At 46.4% G+C, this 16,452-nt stretch overlaps 1 protein-coding gene across 2 annotated transcripts in view; it reads left to right on the forward strand.

Annotated features, from left to right (window-relative positions):
• The window catches only part of ccdc87 (coiled-coil domain containing 87), a 147,471-nt gene continuing 131,019 nt past the window's right edge, over window positions 1–16,452 (forward strand). Inside the window, exons 1-2 of one of the 2 annotated variants that reach the window (XM_086010194.1) lie at window positions 1–682; window positions 4,046–4,238. In XM_086010194.1, coding sequence (XP_085866320.1) covers window positions 4,058–4,238 — 181 coding nt within the window. In that variant the 5' untranslated portion in view covers window positions 1–682; window positions 4,046–4,057. The remainder of the gene's footprint in view (window positions 683–4,045; window positions 4,239–16,452) is intronic. The other variant, XM_086010195.1, reaches the window with a different exon arrangement.

Here is a 16,452-nt window from a genome sequence, read left to right on the forward strand (position 1 = left end):
TATGAGGTTGGAGGCCGTGGGGTGAACATCTCCAGAGGAGACGCGGTCAGGTCCTGTTTTGCTGCTTCTCAGCTGAAGGGAGGGAAGAGGTGATATTGGCGAGTGTGTGCGCATGCGTGTGGCTCTGGGGGAAGAATGTGTGAATTGTGCGAAATGAAAGGCTGCCTTTGGTAAGGGTGCTGGAATCAGTGGGAAACCCTGAATTAAAAGGCCACGATGGATATTTCCCAATGTGCTGGTCCACACCTGCGGCGCCTTTGATCTCAATGGCCGGCAAACCCCCCCGCGAGCTCTGTGTACAGCCGTGTCCTAGCAACCGGGCGAGTCGGCTCACTGCGAGCCCTCCGCCTTCCCGCGGACAATGGGGTGCGGAGGGAGACGCCTGCGGCGAGCGGTGTGAGTGGGCGGCGGGGATTACTTTCCCTGGGTCAAGCCTGGTGTCTGAGCGGCAGCTGGAACCTCACCCACCAACCCAGTCCTGCGGTTTGTGTGGGCAATAGCTCGGCTGCGGCGGTGGGAAAGGGTCTGTTCCTCTGCCGTGACTGGTGTCAAAGCTAACACTTCTTGTTTTATTGCCTTACGTGAAGAATACGCCAGCGTTAACCTCTCGGAGTTTAGATCATGTGTTTTCAACATTGAGAGCGAAGCTTGTGTGTTTTACACACACCAGTTGAACCCTCAGGTGAGGGACAATTTCTTACCTTTTTGTTCAGTTGTATATACCTGTTAGGATGGGAGATGACCAAGATGCTCCACAGAGTTAGTGTGTGATGATATCCACATCCTTCAATAACATTATTATAGATTAACATTTGTGTTCACATTGCAATTTTAGTGAAAGGTAATGTTAATTTGATTACTAGAAATGAACAGTTGGAGCATATTACTGTTAGATCAGACATAGGCTGGAACATGTTCCAGGATAGTAACATATCAAAGGGTTTAGATGATGTAATAAATCATATTGATTGATTTGTTAATATCATCTGAATCCTGAGGTGGAGAACAAGTAAACCTGTTGGAGGTGCTAGACCATGGGACCACAAATAACATCTCTGTCAGTCAGTTCTGTTTTATAAAATAGTGTTAGCACATGCATTTTGCATTATGCATTTTACCAATACTGTATCTGGAATTATATATATATACTTTATATAAATGCACTGTTTAAGTACAAACTATGAATAGATTCCCACAGTGTCAGGCAATGGTTGTTGAGCATTCTATTTTTTAAATCCATCACCAGATCAGACTTTGCACTTCCTAGATTTCCAGAAAGATACATTATCCTTTACCCATCTATGCTTTACAAAATAAATAGTGATTCTGAAAAGGTGCAAATAATAAAACAACTAACAAACAGCCTGGTGGCACAGCATATCGTTGGATAGTATCTTTCATGCCTTGGTTCATGGTTTCTTTCGGGAGGCAAAATTGGAGAGTTAGTTGTCGCAAGTAATGTGGCTGCACATTTTACTGATCAGCTAGATTGGCATTGCAGAGGAAGGGAAGCAGGTGGATTGCCCAGGGATTGCATCCCGACTGATGTATGATTTGCGGCTTTAAAAAACTTACAAGGTAGAAAGTGTCAAATAATTTCCAATCTTTCCTGAGTCCCAAATATGACTTGCATTTATATAGGACTTTTGATGTAGTAAACATCTCAAGGCACTTCACAGAAGTGGAAACAGACACCGAGCAACTGTAGAAGATTTGGTGGTGATTGAAGGCATGCTTGAGGCGGTAGGCTTTGAGGAGAGGGGAGAATGGTAGCAAGACGGAGGTATTTAGGGAGCAAGTTTCATAGTTTAGGAAGTGTGGTTCAGGTAGCTGAAGACTCTGCTACCAAGGCTAGAATGGAGGCAGCGATCCTTCAAAGGAAGCTGGAGTTGGAAGAGTGGAGGGTATGAACTGGAAGATGTTGCAGAGGTAGAGTGGAGGCGAGGCTACAGAGGGATTTATAAACTAGGATGAGGATTTTGAATTTAATACATTGGGGACAGGAATTGATAAGGACAGGAGTGATAGATGAGTAGGAGTTTGTGTGCGATAGGATGGAGGCAGTGGGGTTTTGAAAGAGTGAGAGTTTCAGGTGGATCATGGGAGGCTGCTGAGGAAAATGTTGTAGAAGTTGAACCTGGAGGTGATGAAGGCAAAGGGTTTCGGCAGTGGTGGAGTTAAGGTAAGTGTAGAGGTGGGTGATGTGGAAGTGGAAAGGGGCAGTCTTGGTGATGGATAGGACATGGGATTTAAAGCTGAACTCCGGAACATACCCATTGTATTCAACCTGAGTGAGCAATGAGGGAGGTGGGAATGGAGTTGGGAGCTAGAGTGCTGAATTTTTGGTGGGAGCTGAAAGAAAGAACTTGCATTTATATAGCACCTTTAATGTAGAAAACATCCCTAGGTGCTTCACAGAGACAATCAGACAAAATTGAATGCTGAGTCAAAGGAGGAGATATTAGGAGAGGTGACCCAAAGCTTGGTCAAAGAGGTGGGTTTTAAAGAGGGTCTTAAAGAAGAAGGAGGTGGAGGGCTTTAGGGACTTCATGATGTATCCAAACTTTTTGAAATGTAATCACTGTTATTTTGTAGGCAAGCACGGCAGTCAATTTGTACAGAGCAAGGTCCTACAGACAACGAGACAAATGACCAGTTAATCTGTTTTGGCGGTGTAGGTTGAGGAATAGATGTTGGCCAAGACACTGGTAGAAATCTCCTGCACTTCTTCGAATAGTGCCATGGGATCTTTTACATCCAAATGAGCAGGAAGATGAAAAACAGCACCTTAGACATTGCACTGAAGTGTCAGCCTAGATTATGTGCTCAAGTCCTGAAATGGGGCTTACAGTCTTGCTGATGTTAAGTTGGGGAAAGTTTAGACTCATCTATAATGATGTTGGGCAGTAGTCAAACAGTGCAGTGGTAGTTGATGAAGTTGAGGATGGTGAAGGATAGGTAGAGCTGGGTGTCGTCAATATACACATGGAAGCTGACCTCCTGCCTACAAATGGTGTGAACAAGAGGCAGGATATAGATGAGGAATAGGAGGGGGTTCAGTATGAAACATTGGGGAACACCCAAGGTGACTGTGGAGAGGTGGGAGGAGATCCATTGCAGGGGGTGTGGTGGCTATATTGGGAAAGGTAGGAATGGAACCAAATGAGGGTGATGCCATGGAGTTGGACCGTAGAGATATGGTGGAGGAGACTGGAATAGTTGACCTCATCAAACACAGTAGAGAGGGGCAAGGAGAACAAAGAGTAGTGTGACATGGTTGCATATAAAAGATGGCATCGCTGACTTTGACCAGAATGATCTAGGTGTGATGGGCAGACTGAATCAGACTAACGGAAATCAAATAGTGAGTGATGGGGAAGATGTGCATGGAGCTCGGTGGTGACAACATTTTTGAGGGCTTTAGAAAGGAAAGTAAGATTAAAGAAGATGGATGAAGGTTAACTTTATTGAGGAGGGGTCAGATGATTTGAGCAAATAAGCACAATACTTCAGAATGTAATTTGTAATCACTACAGATCAGCATAGGCTAACCCAGTGCTACTGCGAATGTTGAGCTGTTAATGGCTTTAAGGTTTAGGTTGCAATGAAAAATGAAAGACAGCAGCTGCCATTCTAATATTTTTGATGATGTCAATTTTTCCAAACTTTTTTTTTTAAGAGCCCAGACATCTTTTTATGTCGGCTATTTCCTCTGTGCCTGCTTCTGCCATTTCAAAATGCAGAGCTTTTGATTAGGTTTCAAACTGCGACTAGCTTATTTTCCTATTTTAAGGGTCACCATTTTGCTCCATTTTCCTTTTCTTGCCTGCAGTAGAAAGGAGTAAAAAGTGGGGGAAAAAAAATTTAAATAGCAACTAATTTATTTACCTTAATGCAGTTTCCATGATCTATTGGTTAGTCTTGGTAATGCAAATTTATTTGAACTGTTATTCATTTTAAATAAATAATTAACTTTTTTTAAATTGCCAAGTTGTGGAATTTGGACCATATGAAAAATACATTTCGGTTATTTTCCTTTCTACAGTGATTTCCTACAATGATGACTAAAGGTCTTGGTGCAACAGTTGTGGAAAATAAAAGCAGCAAACCATCAAATAGAAATGGTTTATATTCTATGGTGCGAAGCACAGCGAAGGAACTGCACCAGCGATACAAAGACATACTGGGACCTCTAAGCCTGTTCACACCTAGCACTACTGAAGACATAAAACTTCCAGGTACTCCTACATGATATAATTTGCTCAATGGACATTGGTTTCTGCAAGTGCTCGATTTTATTACATCAAGCAAAATTATTTTAAATTATGTTCGTGATGGAAATACATTTTGGAAGTATAACAATAAAATTCTCCCTTCCCTTTTCTCCTGTGATGTGCTGTGGGAGAGAGGGGGAAGTTAGAGACAAAGGAAGAGCTTGCATTTATATAGCGCCTTTCATGATCTCGGCATGTCTCAAAGCACTTTACAGCCAGTGAAGTACTTATGAATGTAGTCACTGTTGTATGTAGTAAACACGGAGCCAATTTGCGCACAGCAAGGTCCCACAAACTGTAATGAGATATTGACCATATCATCTGTTTTAGTGATTGACGTAAGAAAACTACTAGGCACTTGGTCTAAGCGTTAAACAAAGCTTTAATCAACTGTTTTACAACATGGAGGTCTAGTTGTGTCCTTCACTAGTTCCTGTTAAGACTGTCCCTGCGCAAGCTGGGCCCATGCCCAAGTATTTATACTCTCCCTGGACAGCACCACCTGCAGGCCGCTCAGCATCACTTCACAAGTCTTTCTTTCATGAATGGCCGATTCATGTCAGTGATGTTGGTTGAGGGATAAATATTGGGCAGGACATCAGGGAGAACCCCCCTGCTCTTCTTTAGATACAGCCCCCATCACTTACAGCAAGCGCATTTGTACGAATGCAATTTGCACGCTATGTACGATGGCCGGTATAATGTGGTAGCGTTAATAGAATTAAAGATCATTTGTTAGTTGCCCTTGAGTGGCTGCTGAGCAGAATTTGTACCTTAAGACTAAGACAAAGTGTCCTGGGAAATTCCCCCCCCCCAGCTATTATCAGGCAGTTTTAGGGCTGGAGTTATATTGGAGTGCAATACGCATTTAGCAGACCCTCCTTGGACACATGTATAGAACACTACTCCCCAGACAATACTTTGTTCATGTTAGGAATACACAGACGAAGGCCGGAATTTTCCCACTGCCGTGCGTGTGGGATTGGAAGCGGGTCAGGAGTGAAAGTGGAAATAAATCGGTGTGGGTTGGGAACCCGCCGTCATCTCGCCTCCACGCGCCTTTAACTCAGGCGCGTTTGCCAGCGCGGCAGCGACCCGAATGGCAGAGGCGGGCGACCTGATTTAGATAATTATTAGCTTGTTGTAACACCCTTAAACATCTTTTTAACTAGACCTTTGCAATTTCACTGCATGACCACGGGAATCACGCAGCTCAGGAACCACATCTGTCAAGTTGAGGTAGAAGTTCAGTGGCCATTGATGCAGCTCATTAATGCACAGTATGGATAGCACAATAAATACTGCCACCTGACAGCTGCTTACTTTCCTAAGGGAAATGCTGTTGCTAAGTGCATTTTCAGCACAGATTTAGGTTTCTAGAGGTTGCAAGCGTTTTCAGCAAATTTGGGAACCACTGTCACCTCATTGCTACAACCTATCACACCATTGACAGACCTGCCTTCTATTACATCAGCATGGGTGCCATTTATACTGTCTCACTTTGGTCCTCCGAATCGGACCACGATGAGCCCCAACACCAGCAGCACCAGGCACACCAGCAGCATCAACAACAACACCACCAACCTTCTCGTCAACCACTTGATGCTCCACAGGACAGAGGGCATCAGCGCAGGGCAGCACCATGTCGGTGGCGATACCCCCAACACAGGGTATACAGGCAGAGGATGAGCTTCCTCAACATGACTGAGCAGCAGTGCCAAAGGAGACTCAGGCTATCGTGCCAGGTTGTTGCAGACATTTGCACATTGTTGGAGCAAGAGCTGCAGCCCAGAGGACCTGGTGGACAGGCCTTACCAATGGCCGTCAAAGTCACCAGCGCCCCTAATTTCTTTGCCTCAGGCTCCTTCCATGGATCTGCAGCAGACATTTGCAGCATCTCGCAGTCGGCCACCCACAGATGCATCACACAGGTCACCTTGTCTTTGACAAGTCAGCCAATTATATCAACTTTTCCCACTGATGACACCAGTGTTACTGAGCGGGTGCTGGGCTTTGCCGCTCTGGCTGGCTTCCCACGGGTGCAGGGCGTCATCGACTGCACACATGTGGCTATCAGGGCACCACATCATCACCCAGGAGTGTTTGTCAACCACAAGGGCTTCCACTCCCTCAATGTGCAGCTGGTCTGCAACTATAGGAAAATCATAATGCATGTATGCACCAAATTCCCTGGCAGCTGTCATGACTCTTTCATCCTGCACCAGTCCACACTCCCTCAGCTCTTTGCACCTTCAAACAGACTTTCCGGCTGGCTGCTCGGAGACAAGTGCTATCCACTGAAGACATGGCTCATGACACCCTTGAGGAGGCCAGGTACTGAGGCCGAGGAGAGATAAAATGAAAGCCACATGTCCACCAGATGTGTCATAGAGCAGACTATAAGCATGCTCAAAATGCGCTTCAGATGCCTTGACAGATCTGGAGGAGCCCTTAAATACGCACCAGCCAGGGTCTCCAGAATCATTGTGGTCTGCTGCGCACTGCACAACATAGAATAGCAGTGAGAATGAGCGCTGCAGGAGGAGCAAGGCTCTGAGCACACAGCCTCTTCAGAGGAAGAGGAGGAGCATCAGCTGGAAGATGAGCAGGAAGAGCAGGAGGAACCTGAGGTCCAGATGCCACCAGCACCCGAGCACATTGCTTCCCAGGAGGCTAGGGATGGGCTCATCATGGCCAGATTTACTTAACTTCAGGCATTACACCCATATGGCTGCCACATGCTGTGCCAGGTTCCCCCACCCCCCACAACAACAACATAAAGCATCCCTACAATGACCAAGCCATTCCTTTCACCAGTGCTGGAGGTAACGTTATGTCTCACCATTCACTCCAACTCATTAAGCCACTTCCAAAGTTGCAAACAAAATTGACTATGACCTGAAAGTGGTGAAAATAAATAGTTTTATATGTGACATAAGAGTAATGGAACCTTAACATAAACAGTTTATTTAAACACCCTTGTGCATCTACTTGTGTGTCATCTTTCTCTTATACGTGCTTCTACGAGGTGCAACCCCTGTGGCTTCAGCAGAGGCAGCCTGCTCACTTTTCTATTGCGACTGCATAGACACTTTTGGCAGACATCCTCTGGGTTTTGGAGCCTGTGATGGTCCCGCCAAAGTCTGCTCCTCCTGTGACTGTGCAGGGGCAGACTTGGCCATCACGATCCCAGGATGCATCTGGGGTTCTGACTGAGGGGGAGGCAACGGAGAAGTGTGAGCGTTTTGAGAGGAGCTTCCATTTCCATGTCCCCTCTCACGGTCATCCCTCTCGTGGGCCACCTGCACTTCCCTGCTAGCAAGGAGCTGGAGAGCACCTTGCTACACATCAGTGAGGCCATGAGGATCCAAGTCTACGTTTACATCCCTCCTAGAGAGGAGGTCTATGAGCCTTTGCCATCTGTTCTCCATAGATAGCATGTGCTCATGTGAGTGGCGCTTTAGCTGCTCCATCCAGGTGGCCATCCTTTCCATTGAAGAGCCTACAGTCACCATCGCCTGCGACACGGTGGTGCTCATGTTGGAGATGGATTCCTCCATTCTCTGAACATTTGCAGACATTGCAGTCGCTAAACCTGTCAGAGCCTTCTGCACTTCTTCCTGCACCTGCAGGATCGCCCTCTTTCTCGATGGCTCCCGAGGCTCAGCATCTGCATGCAGCTGAGCAGAGCTGGGAGTGTCCTGCGAGGAGTCTCTACTTTTGTCCCTGTCTCCACCATCTGCTCTTGCTCACTTGTGACTTGTGACACACCAGGTGACATCATTACTCTATCTCGCGTAGGACCCACCGAGGTGTGCGTATCTGTGCTGTGCTGGGTGCGCTTATATCTGGTGACGATGCACCCTCAGAGGCTGAAGGCTCCTCTGAGGAGTGTTTTGCTCTTCCTCCTGGACAGTGGGGGGGTTCTCTTGATGGACCTGAGGGAGAGTAAAGAGAGGATTTAAAAATGTCATATCAAGGATGGGTAACGATACCATCATGCACATGATGAACATTCACTGGCTGCTGACATTAGTCCCCATATGAGTGATTGATGTATGCCATGTAGCTGTATGAGATGTAATTCTGTCACCAGGTTGCTGTGATGTCCCCCTCTCTCTCTCTCCTACCTCCAGTTTCTCTGCAACTCCTTAGACGTCCAGGGCGACCTCCTCTACTGGAGTTAATGTGGCCAATGATGGAGGGCCACCTCCAGTTCTCTCCCTCTCCCTCTTATAGTGGGCTCTCATCTCCTGCAAGGAGGGAAAGAAGAGAAGTTTGAGTGAGAGTGATGGAATGAGTGTAAGGAATGGATGGGGTACATCTTTAGAGAGAGACTATGATGGAGTGGGGTTGCAATGCCAAGTGGCCTCCTTGTGTGTTGTTAGTTGGTATGATTGCATTAGGATGAGGGCGAGTGTGAGGGGTGGTTAGTCAGATGGGGGTGTGATAATGTAGATAGGGATGATGGGTGGACGTGCAAGGTATGTTAGTGTGAGTAAGGATGTGCAGAAGTAGGGTTGGGAAGGCAGAGTGATGGGGATGTGATGAGAGGCGCAGCAAGATGAAGTTGAGTGTGGCCTTGCACTCACCTTTACTGATCTAATAAGATCAATGAAACGTTTGCGGCACTGCACCCAAGTTCTCCTGACAACATCCCTGCTGTTGACTTCCTCTGCTACTTGGAGCCAGGCTCCTTCGGCCTACTGGGGAGGTCTCTTCCTCTCATCAGAAGGGAAGAGGACCTCCCTGCGTACTCTCATTCTCTCCACAAGCATATGGAGGGAGTCATGGGAGAACCTGGGTGCAGCCTCCTGTCTCTGTGCAGTCATGTTTGCCACTCTTTGCAACACTCCAATGGTGCAGTGCAGTGCCTCCACTATCCTAGATGAACCTTCAAATGCAATGTGGCCATGGCCCCTTTAAATATCCCGGCTGAAGACGCATCATCGATGACGTCATCAGACCCGCACCATTTAATAGGGCCAGGTAACGCCCGGGGCTGCCTTAATAGACACCATTAACGGAAAGTCGATCTCAGGAGCGGGATGGAATGAACGGGGTCACAACCCGCCACGGCGACTGCCCGCCCCCGAAACACCCAGGTAGAGAACATTCTGGCCATGGTATTTATTTACTGATATCATTGAGTGCTGCTAGACATCACAATCCATGTTTTGATTTAGTGTTTAAAAAAAGAAAAAGGTAGCGGTCTTGATGGCTCAGAGGTTAAGTGTCCTGGGATGGTATCAGCCTCAATTCCTAGCCTGTGCTGAGTTCACTGATCTCAGCAGCAGTAAGGGGTGTTGCAATTGACCACAGTGCCTCTTGGTAAAGCAAATAACAAAATAATCGTCCAGGCTTCCTGCTTCTGTTCATAATACAGTAAACCCTCAACTGTTTGGATTGTCAGGTGAGGATAGGATCAGGCTGCAGTGTCCTCCACAATTGAATAACCTTGTCAATGATGATTGCAGCGAATCTCCAGTTAATACCTGGCTGAACACTGAATAATGAAGAGTTTTCTTCTATGGCAGTTATAGGTTCACTACCTTTAACTAAAATTGCTCTGACATTACCTAAGCGTTGCTTTAGTTCTGTTTAGGTGTCAGGCTTGACTCAGTGGTAGCACACTCGCCTGTGACTCGGGAGGTTGTGGGTTTAAGTCCCACTCCAGGGACTTCAGCAGATGATCTAGGCTGACACTTCAGTGCAGTACTGAGGGAGTGCTGTGCTGTCGGAGGGTCAGTACTGAGGGAGTGCTGCGCTGTCGGAGGGTCAGTACTGAGGGAGTGCTGCGCTGTCAGAGGGTCAGTACTGAGGGAGTGCTGCGCTGTCGGAGGGTCAGTACTGAGGGAGTGCTGCGCTGTCGGAGGTGTTATGTTCATAAATAAATAGACATTCCTATTATGAACAGCTAGCTTGAGCTAGTCACTTTATTCAGCCATGTGGACTTGTACAGCATCCATCTTGACTACTGCCTTGTGGGTAGCCTAGTGCATCGTGGGTAGCCCACTCTTATATACATACAGCTCCACCTAGTGTACCATTCTAGAATGACATGTTACTGATCATTGCATCCCCCTTTCTTTGAGGTTAAACAAAATCAGTATCAATCAATATCAACCAACCATAATGACATAAACATTTTCACAACAGTCAATACATTTTCAATATAGTTTTCTTTGTATTCAAAGATTAAGTCTATCAGGCTTTTTTACTTCACGTGTGGATCCTCTCAGCACGGGTAAGTCTGATGTGTTTTCATGAGAGCCTGCATGTGTGTTTGTGTTAGATTGTTCTGGTGGTGAGTCACAAGATTCAGTTGCGGCATTGTCATCGATTTGCTCTTGGATAGTTTGGTGTTTCTGACATGTCTCACATATGCCTATCATGTTCTCAATGTCCTTATTTATGCCAGGCCAATAAGCAGTGTCTCTTGCTCTCCTTTTGCATTTTTCAATTCCGAGGTGTCCCTCATGAATCCTTTTGAGCATGTCTTGACGTAGAGCCTGTGGAATGACTATTCTGTTCTGTTTTAGTAATAGTCCACTTGCGGCACTCAACTCTGACCTGATGTGAAAGTACTTTGGACAGGGACCTTTTGGCCAACCATGATGAATGTTCTCTATTACTGTTTGTAACACTGTATCTTTTACTGTTTCTTCTGCTATTTGCTTTGATTTTGTGTCTGACACGGGCAGCGCAGCAGTGACCATACTCACATGAACATCCACGTCTTCTTCAGTAGAGCCCACATGACTCATCGTGGGTGCTCGGGATAGTGCATCTGCTAACACTATGGGCTAAAAATTCAGTTTGGGGCACCAAGCTCGCCTGGGCGCCGGAATTACCGCTGCGCGCGGAGCCACTTGCGCCATCGGGATATTCAGTTTCTGCGCCCCAAATGGAAACCGGCCGCTAAACGAGGCTTCCCGCGCCCCGCTTGGGGCGCTGAAACTGAATATCGGTGCGCAAAGTGCCGCAGCGCCACCCGCTGCGGCACGGCACGCTGCGGTACTGCAGGCCTTCCTCCCACTGTTAAGGGGGAGGTGGCTGCAACAGTGCGATCCCCGCTCGCGAGTGCCAGCAAATGAGCCCGGCACCAAGGAGAAGTGCCGGGCTCTCAGGAAACAGCCGGCAATGCCGCGGGGGGGGGGTGTAGGAGGCCGGGGACGGAGGTGCAGGCAGGCGGCCGCCGAAAAAGCGGCCGGCCGCACCTCCACCTTAACTCGCGCCACTACCGCCACAGGTTGGCCCCTGTGTACCGGTCGCTATTTGCGGCCGGCGCGGAAGAGGCGGGCGCGACCTAATATGGCGTTCGGGGCAGTAGCGGGGCGCTGCGCACACCGATTACGTCATCAGTGGCGGCGCAGCGCTACAGGCTAACGCTGCCATTAGCGCCCCGCTAAATATCGCGGTGGTTGTGGCCAGTGGCGCTAAAGCCTCTGAGTGGCCTCTTTGGGCGCAAACTGGTGGTGCAAGCAACTGAATTTCTAGGCCTATGTGTTTGCCTGGTGTGTAGATCAGTTCAAAGTTATATCTTTGCAGCTTTATCATGAGTCGTTGAATCCTTGGAGACATCTCATTCAGATTTTTTTTTATGATGGCAACCAGTGGGCTGTGGTCTGTCTCAACTGTGAAGGTGGGAAGTCCATATATGTAGCCATGGAACTTTTCTAGTCCCGACTACCAAGCCTAGACATTCCTTTTCAATCTGGGCGTATCGACACTCAGAATCAGTCATAGACCTGGAGGCATAGGCAACAGGCTTCCAATCTTCACCCTCTGCTTGTAGCAAGACCGCGCCTAGGCCATCTTTTGATGCATCCGTTGACACTTGATTCTCTTTGTTGGGTCAAAGAAGGTGAGTACAGGTGTGGTTGTCAGCACTGTTTTGAGGTTCACCCACTCATGTTCATGTCTTTCTGTCCATGTGAACTCATTTGTTTTATGTAGCAGGTCTCGCAGACAGGCTGTCTTGGCTGACAAGTTAGGAATGAACTTTCCAATGAAGTTTATCATCCCCATGATGCGTAGCACTCCTTTTTTGTCCGTGGGTCGGGGCATTTTGAGTAAGGCGTTTACTTTTTCCATATCTGGCTCTATTCCTTTACCAGATAGATTATCTCCTAGGAAAGTGACTTCCTGGACGCCAAACTGACACTTGGCTTTGTTGAGCTTCAGTCCATTCCGTCGTATGCTCTGTAGCACTTTAGTCAGTCTCTCATTGTGTTCTTTCAGTGTGGAGCCCCAGATGATGATGTCATCAACATAGACCCGAACTCCTTCCAGACCTTCAATTATGTGTTCCATCACTCTATGAAAGATTTCAGATGCAGATATTATCCCGAAAGGCATTCTGAGGAAACAATACCTGCCAAATGGTGTGTTGAAGGTACAGTATTTGGTGCTCTCTTCATCCAGTTTTAGTTGCCAAAATCCTTGTGAGGCATCGAGCTTTGTGAAGTATCTGGCACCTGACATTTCACTGGTGATTTCTTCTCGCTTGGGAATCTGGTAGTGTTCACATTTTATGTTTGCATTTAAGTCCTTTGGATCCATGCATACTCTTAGATCATTGTTCTTTTTCTTTACACATACCATGGAGTTAACCCAGTCTGTTGGCTCTTCGACTTTCCTGATGACTCCTAGTGTGGTCATTCTGTCCAGTTCTTTCTTGAGCCAGTCACGCAGGGGTGCTGGAACTCTCCGTGGTGCATGTACCACTGGCTGAGCATTCTTCTTTAGCTGGATCTTGTAAGTGAATGGTAGAACTCCAAATCCTTTGAACACATCCTGGAAATTACTCACTACAGAATCCACTGAGTCATCTGGTCTGCTTATGGCACAGTTTATACGGTAGACTCTCTCGACCAGTTCTAAGTCCTCACAAGCTTTGTCACCTAGTAGTGAATCAAGTCCTTCAGCCACAACAGAAAACATGAGATGATGCATTTTGTCTTTGACTGTCACTTTAAGTGTACATACACCTAAGCTATCTATTTTCTGTCCATTATAGTCCTTCAGTAGTACTGACTTTTTCTGTATTTTGGGCTTTTCTTTCATATTTTTAATGTCACTCATACTGATTAAGTTTGCTTTTGCCCCAGTGTCTAGTTTCAATGTAACTAATGCTCCATTTACCTGCAGTGGCATCATCCATTTGTCCTCTTTTACTGCATTAACTTTATGTTCAGCATTGTCCATTCCTGAGGGCTGCACATTTTCTGTATCCTTTTCTATATTGTCACATGACACCATTCCTACAAAAAATGTCTCACTTAAATCAGTGTCCTCAATCACATTGACTTGTTGCCCTTTCTTTGTTTTTACTTTTAAAAAGCATTGTTTGGCAAAGTGATTCTTTCCATTACATTTTATGCACATTTTCCCAAACACTGGGCATTGTCGTGATTGGTGTTTGTAACCACAGCATTTACAATTAAAAATTCCATCCTCCGATTGCTTTGCATTCCTGTTCTGCCCACGTTTCTTCCCCTTGTAGGACACAGCACCGACAACAGCACAGTCACTCATTACAGTCGCATTATTATTAATTTCACTGAAAGTCTTCGCGTGCTTCTGAGCTAGCTCACTGGCATGGCATATTTTCACAGCATCCTCCAATGTTAGTTCGGTTTCTCCCAACAGACGTTCCCTGACCTTTTTATCATGAATACCAAACACAATCTGGTCACGAATCATGGATGATTTCAGTTCAGAGAAATTACATGTCTGTACTTTCAGTTTCAGATCGGTCATAAAGCAATCAAAAGTCTCCTTTTGCTGCTGTGTCCATGAACGGAACACGTACCTCTCATAGGTCTCGTTCTTTTTGGGAGAACAATGTGCGTGATAATAATAATAACTTCCGGGAAGTTATGTGCACATCACTTCCTGTGAACTGTGAACTGTGAACTCTGTGCATACATCACTTCCTGTGCATACATCACTTCCTGTGTTTGGACTAGTATAAATACTGAACTGCTCAGTATGGTAAAAGGGCTTCACCTAGAGGCATGGTGAAGACCGCTCTTGTATATAGTTTAATTATAAGTTGCTTAAAGCTTACTTTAAAGTTCCTTGATGTGTGAGACTCTTTTGTTACATCAATTTAAGCAACTTAGTATTTACACTCACAAATACTAGACCTTCGGACAAACTCGGAGTTAAGGATCCAGGGAACCACCCATCATGGAAAACATCCATAAACCTACTCGTCTGGACTTGGACCCAAACGCACCAGCAGCTGGCAGGGTATGGAAGCATTGGTACCGTACTTTTGAGAATTTTCTTGATGAATGTAAAGCGAATGCTTCTACTAAACTGAGGATACTTATCAACTATGTGACCCCAACAGTGTTTGAATATGTTGATGAATGGGATAATTACGATGAGGTGATCCGGGCACTTAAAAAACTATATGCCAAGACCGCAAATGAGGTCTATGCTAGACATCTACTGGCCACAGCCCGGCAAGGGCCAGGGGAGTCGATTAATGAATTCCTTCAAGAACTTCGCAGGCTCAGCGTAGATTGTAACTTTCAGGCAGCCTCGGCTGAGCTGTACCGTGAAGAAATGATTCGTGATGCTTTCATCTGCGGGATTACCTCTCCATTTATACGCCAGCGTCTACTGGAAAGTAAAACACTTGAGCTACAAAAGGCTTTTGACCTGGCTTGTTCTCTGGATTTGGCAAAGAAAAATGCAGACCTCTATCAGCTGCCCAGATCTCGATCTGCTGCTGTAACTGCAACCAGATGATTCAAGTGGCCTCAGGTGAACCCTATCATGGAGGAATCTAATCCTGATGATACTTCTGATGAAGAAGAGGAGTATGACCCCACTTTAGCAGCCTCTTGGCAATCTAGGAAGGAATGCTTCTTTTGTGGAGATTCTTTTCACCCTAGGAAATTCTGCCCTGCTCGCAATGCGATCTGCAGTCATTGCGATAAAAAGGGACACTTTGCAAAAGTTTGCCAATCAAGAGCCTCTATGAGGGCCTATCCAGCTAAGGCCTACCGAACTGCCCCAATTAGGGCCTATCAAGATGCTCCGGCTAGGACCTATCAAGCTTCCTCTCGAGCGCTCTCCCGAAGAAGCACACCTAGAGTTTCAGCCACTCTCTGTGCAACCACACCAATTACAGCTGCTTGCCCACAGAACCTGTTTCATGCAGCTACAAAAGTTTTAATTAATGTGCATACCTTAGATGCCTTAATTGACTCAGGAAGTACTGATAGTTTCATTAGAGAACAGATTGTTGCGAAATTGAAACTACATATCTTCCCATCGGACCAGGCAATTGCGATGGCTCAGTCATCACTTAATACCAGAATCTCCGGCTTTTGTATTATTGATATGACACTTAATGGTCGCATGTATCCCTCCACCCGACTTTCGGTGCTCAAGGACTTATGTAGCGATCTCATCTTAGGGTTGGATTTTCAAAAACAGCATAAGAAACTCACCATTGAGTTCGGCGGATCCAAACCTGGACTTACTATTTCTAATATACTGTCTAAATTACCGTTTTGTGCAGAATTAAAACCTCAGTTCTTCCGCCCCTCAGATGGTATGCTCATACACGCGACCCAACCGATGCAACGACTTAGCATCGATTTTAAGGGCCCAGTACCCTCTTCAACTCGGAACACATATTTGCTCACCATGATTGATGAATATTCACGTTTTCCGTTTGCCTTCCCCTGCTCCAATATGCTGGCGTCCACAGTAATCTGCTGCCTTGAGCAGGTATTTTCTCTCTGTGGCATGCCGGCTTACATTCACTCGGATCGGGGCCCATCCTTTATGTCGAGGGAACTCAAGGACTACCTCTCAGAACGGAGAATTGCTACAAGCAAAACAAAGCCATATCATCCCATCGGAAATGGGCAGGTAGGGAGGTATAACGGTATCATCTGGAATTCCGTACATCTTGCTTTAAGATCTCGGGGCCTACCAAACCAGCAATGGGAAACAGTGCTTCCGGATGCATTGCACGCTATACGGTCCCTTCTTTCTACAGCCACAAATACTACACCTCATGAGCGGTTCTTTGGATTCCAGCGTCGCTCATCTTATGGGACATCCCTCCCGTCATGGCTAACTACTCCTGGACCTGTACTACTCCGAAGATACGTTCGGACGTCTAAACATGACCCTCTCGTAGACG

This window comes from Somniosus microcephalus, chromosome 17 (genome assembly GCF_052327205.1).
Source record: "Somniosus microcephalus isolate GS21.2 chromosome 17, FLI_Smic_1.0, whole genome shotgun sequence".
NCBI lineage: Eukaryota > Metazoa > Chordata > Chondrichthyes > Squaliformes > Somniosidae > Somniosus > Somniosus microcephalus.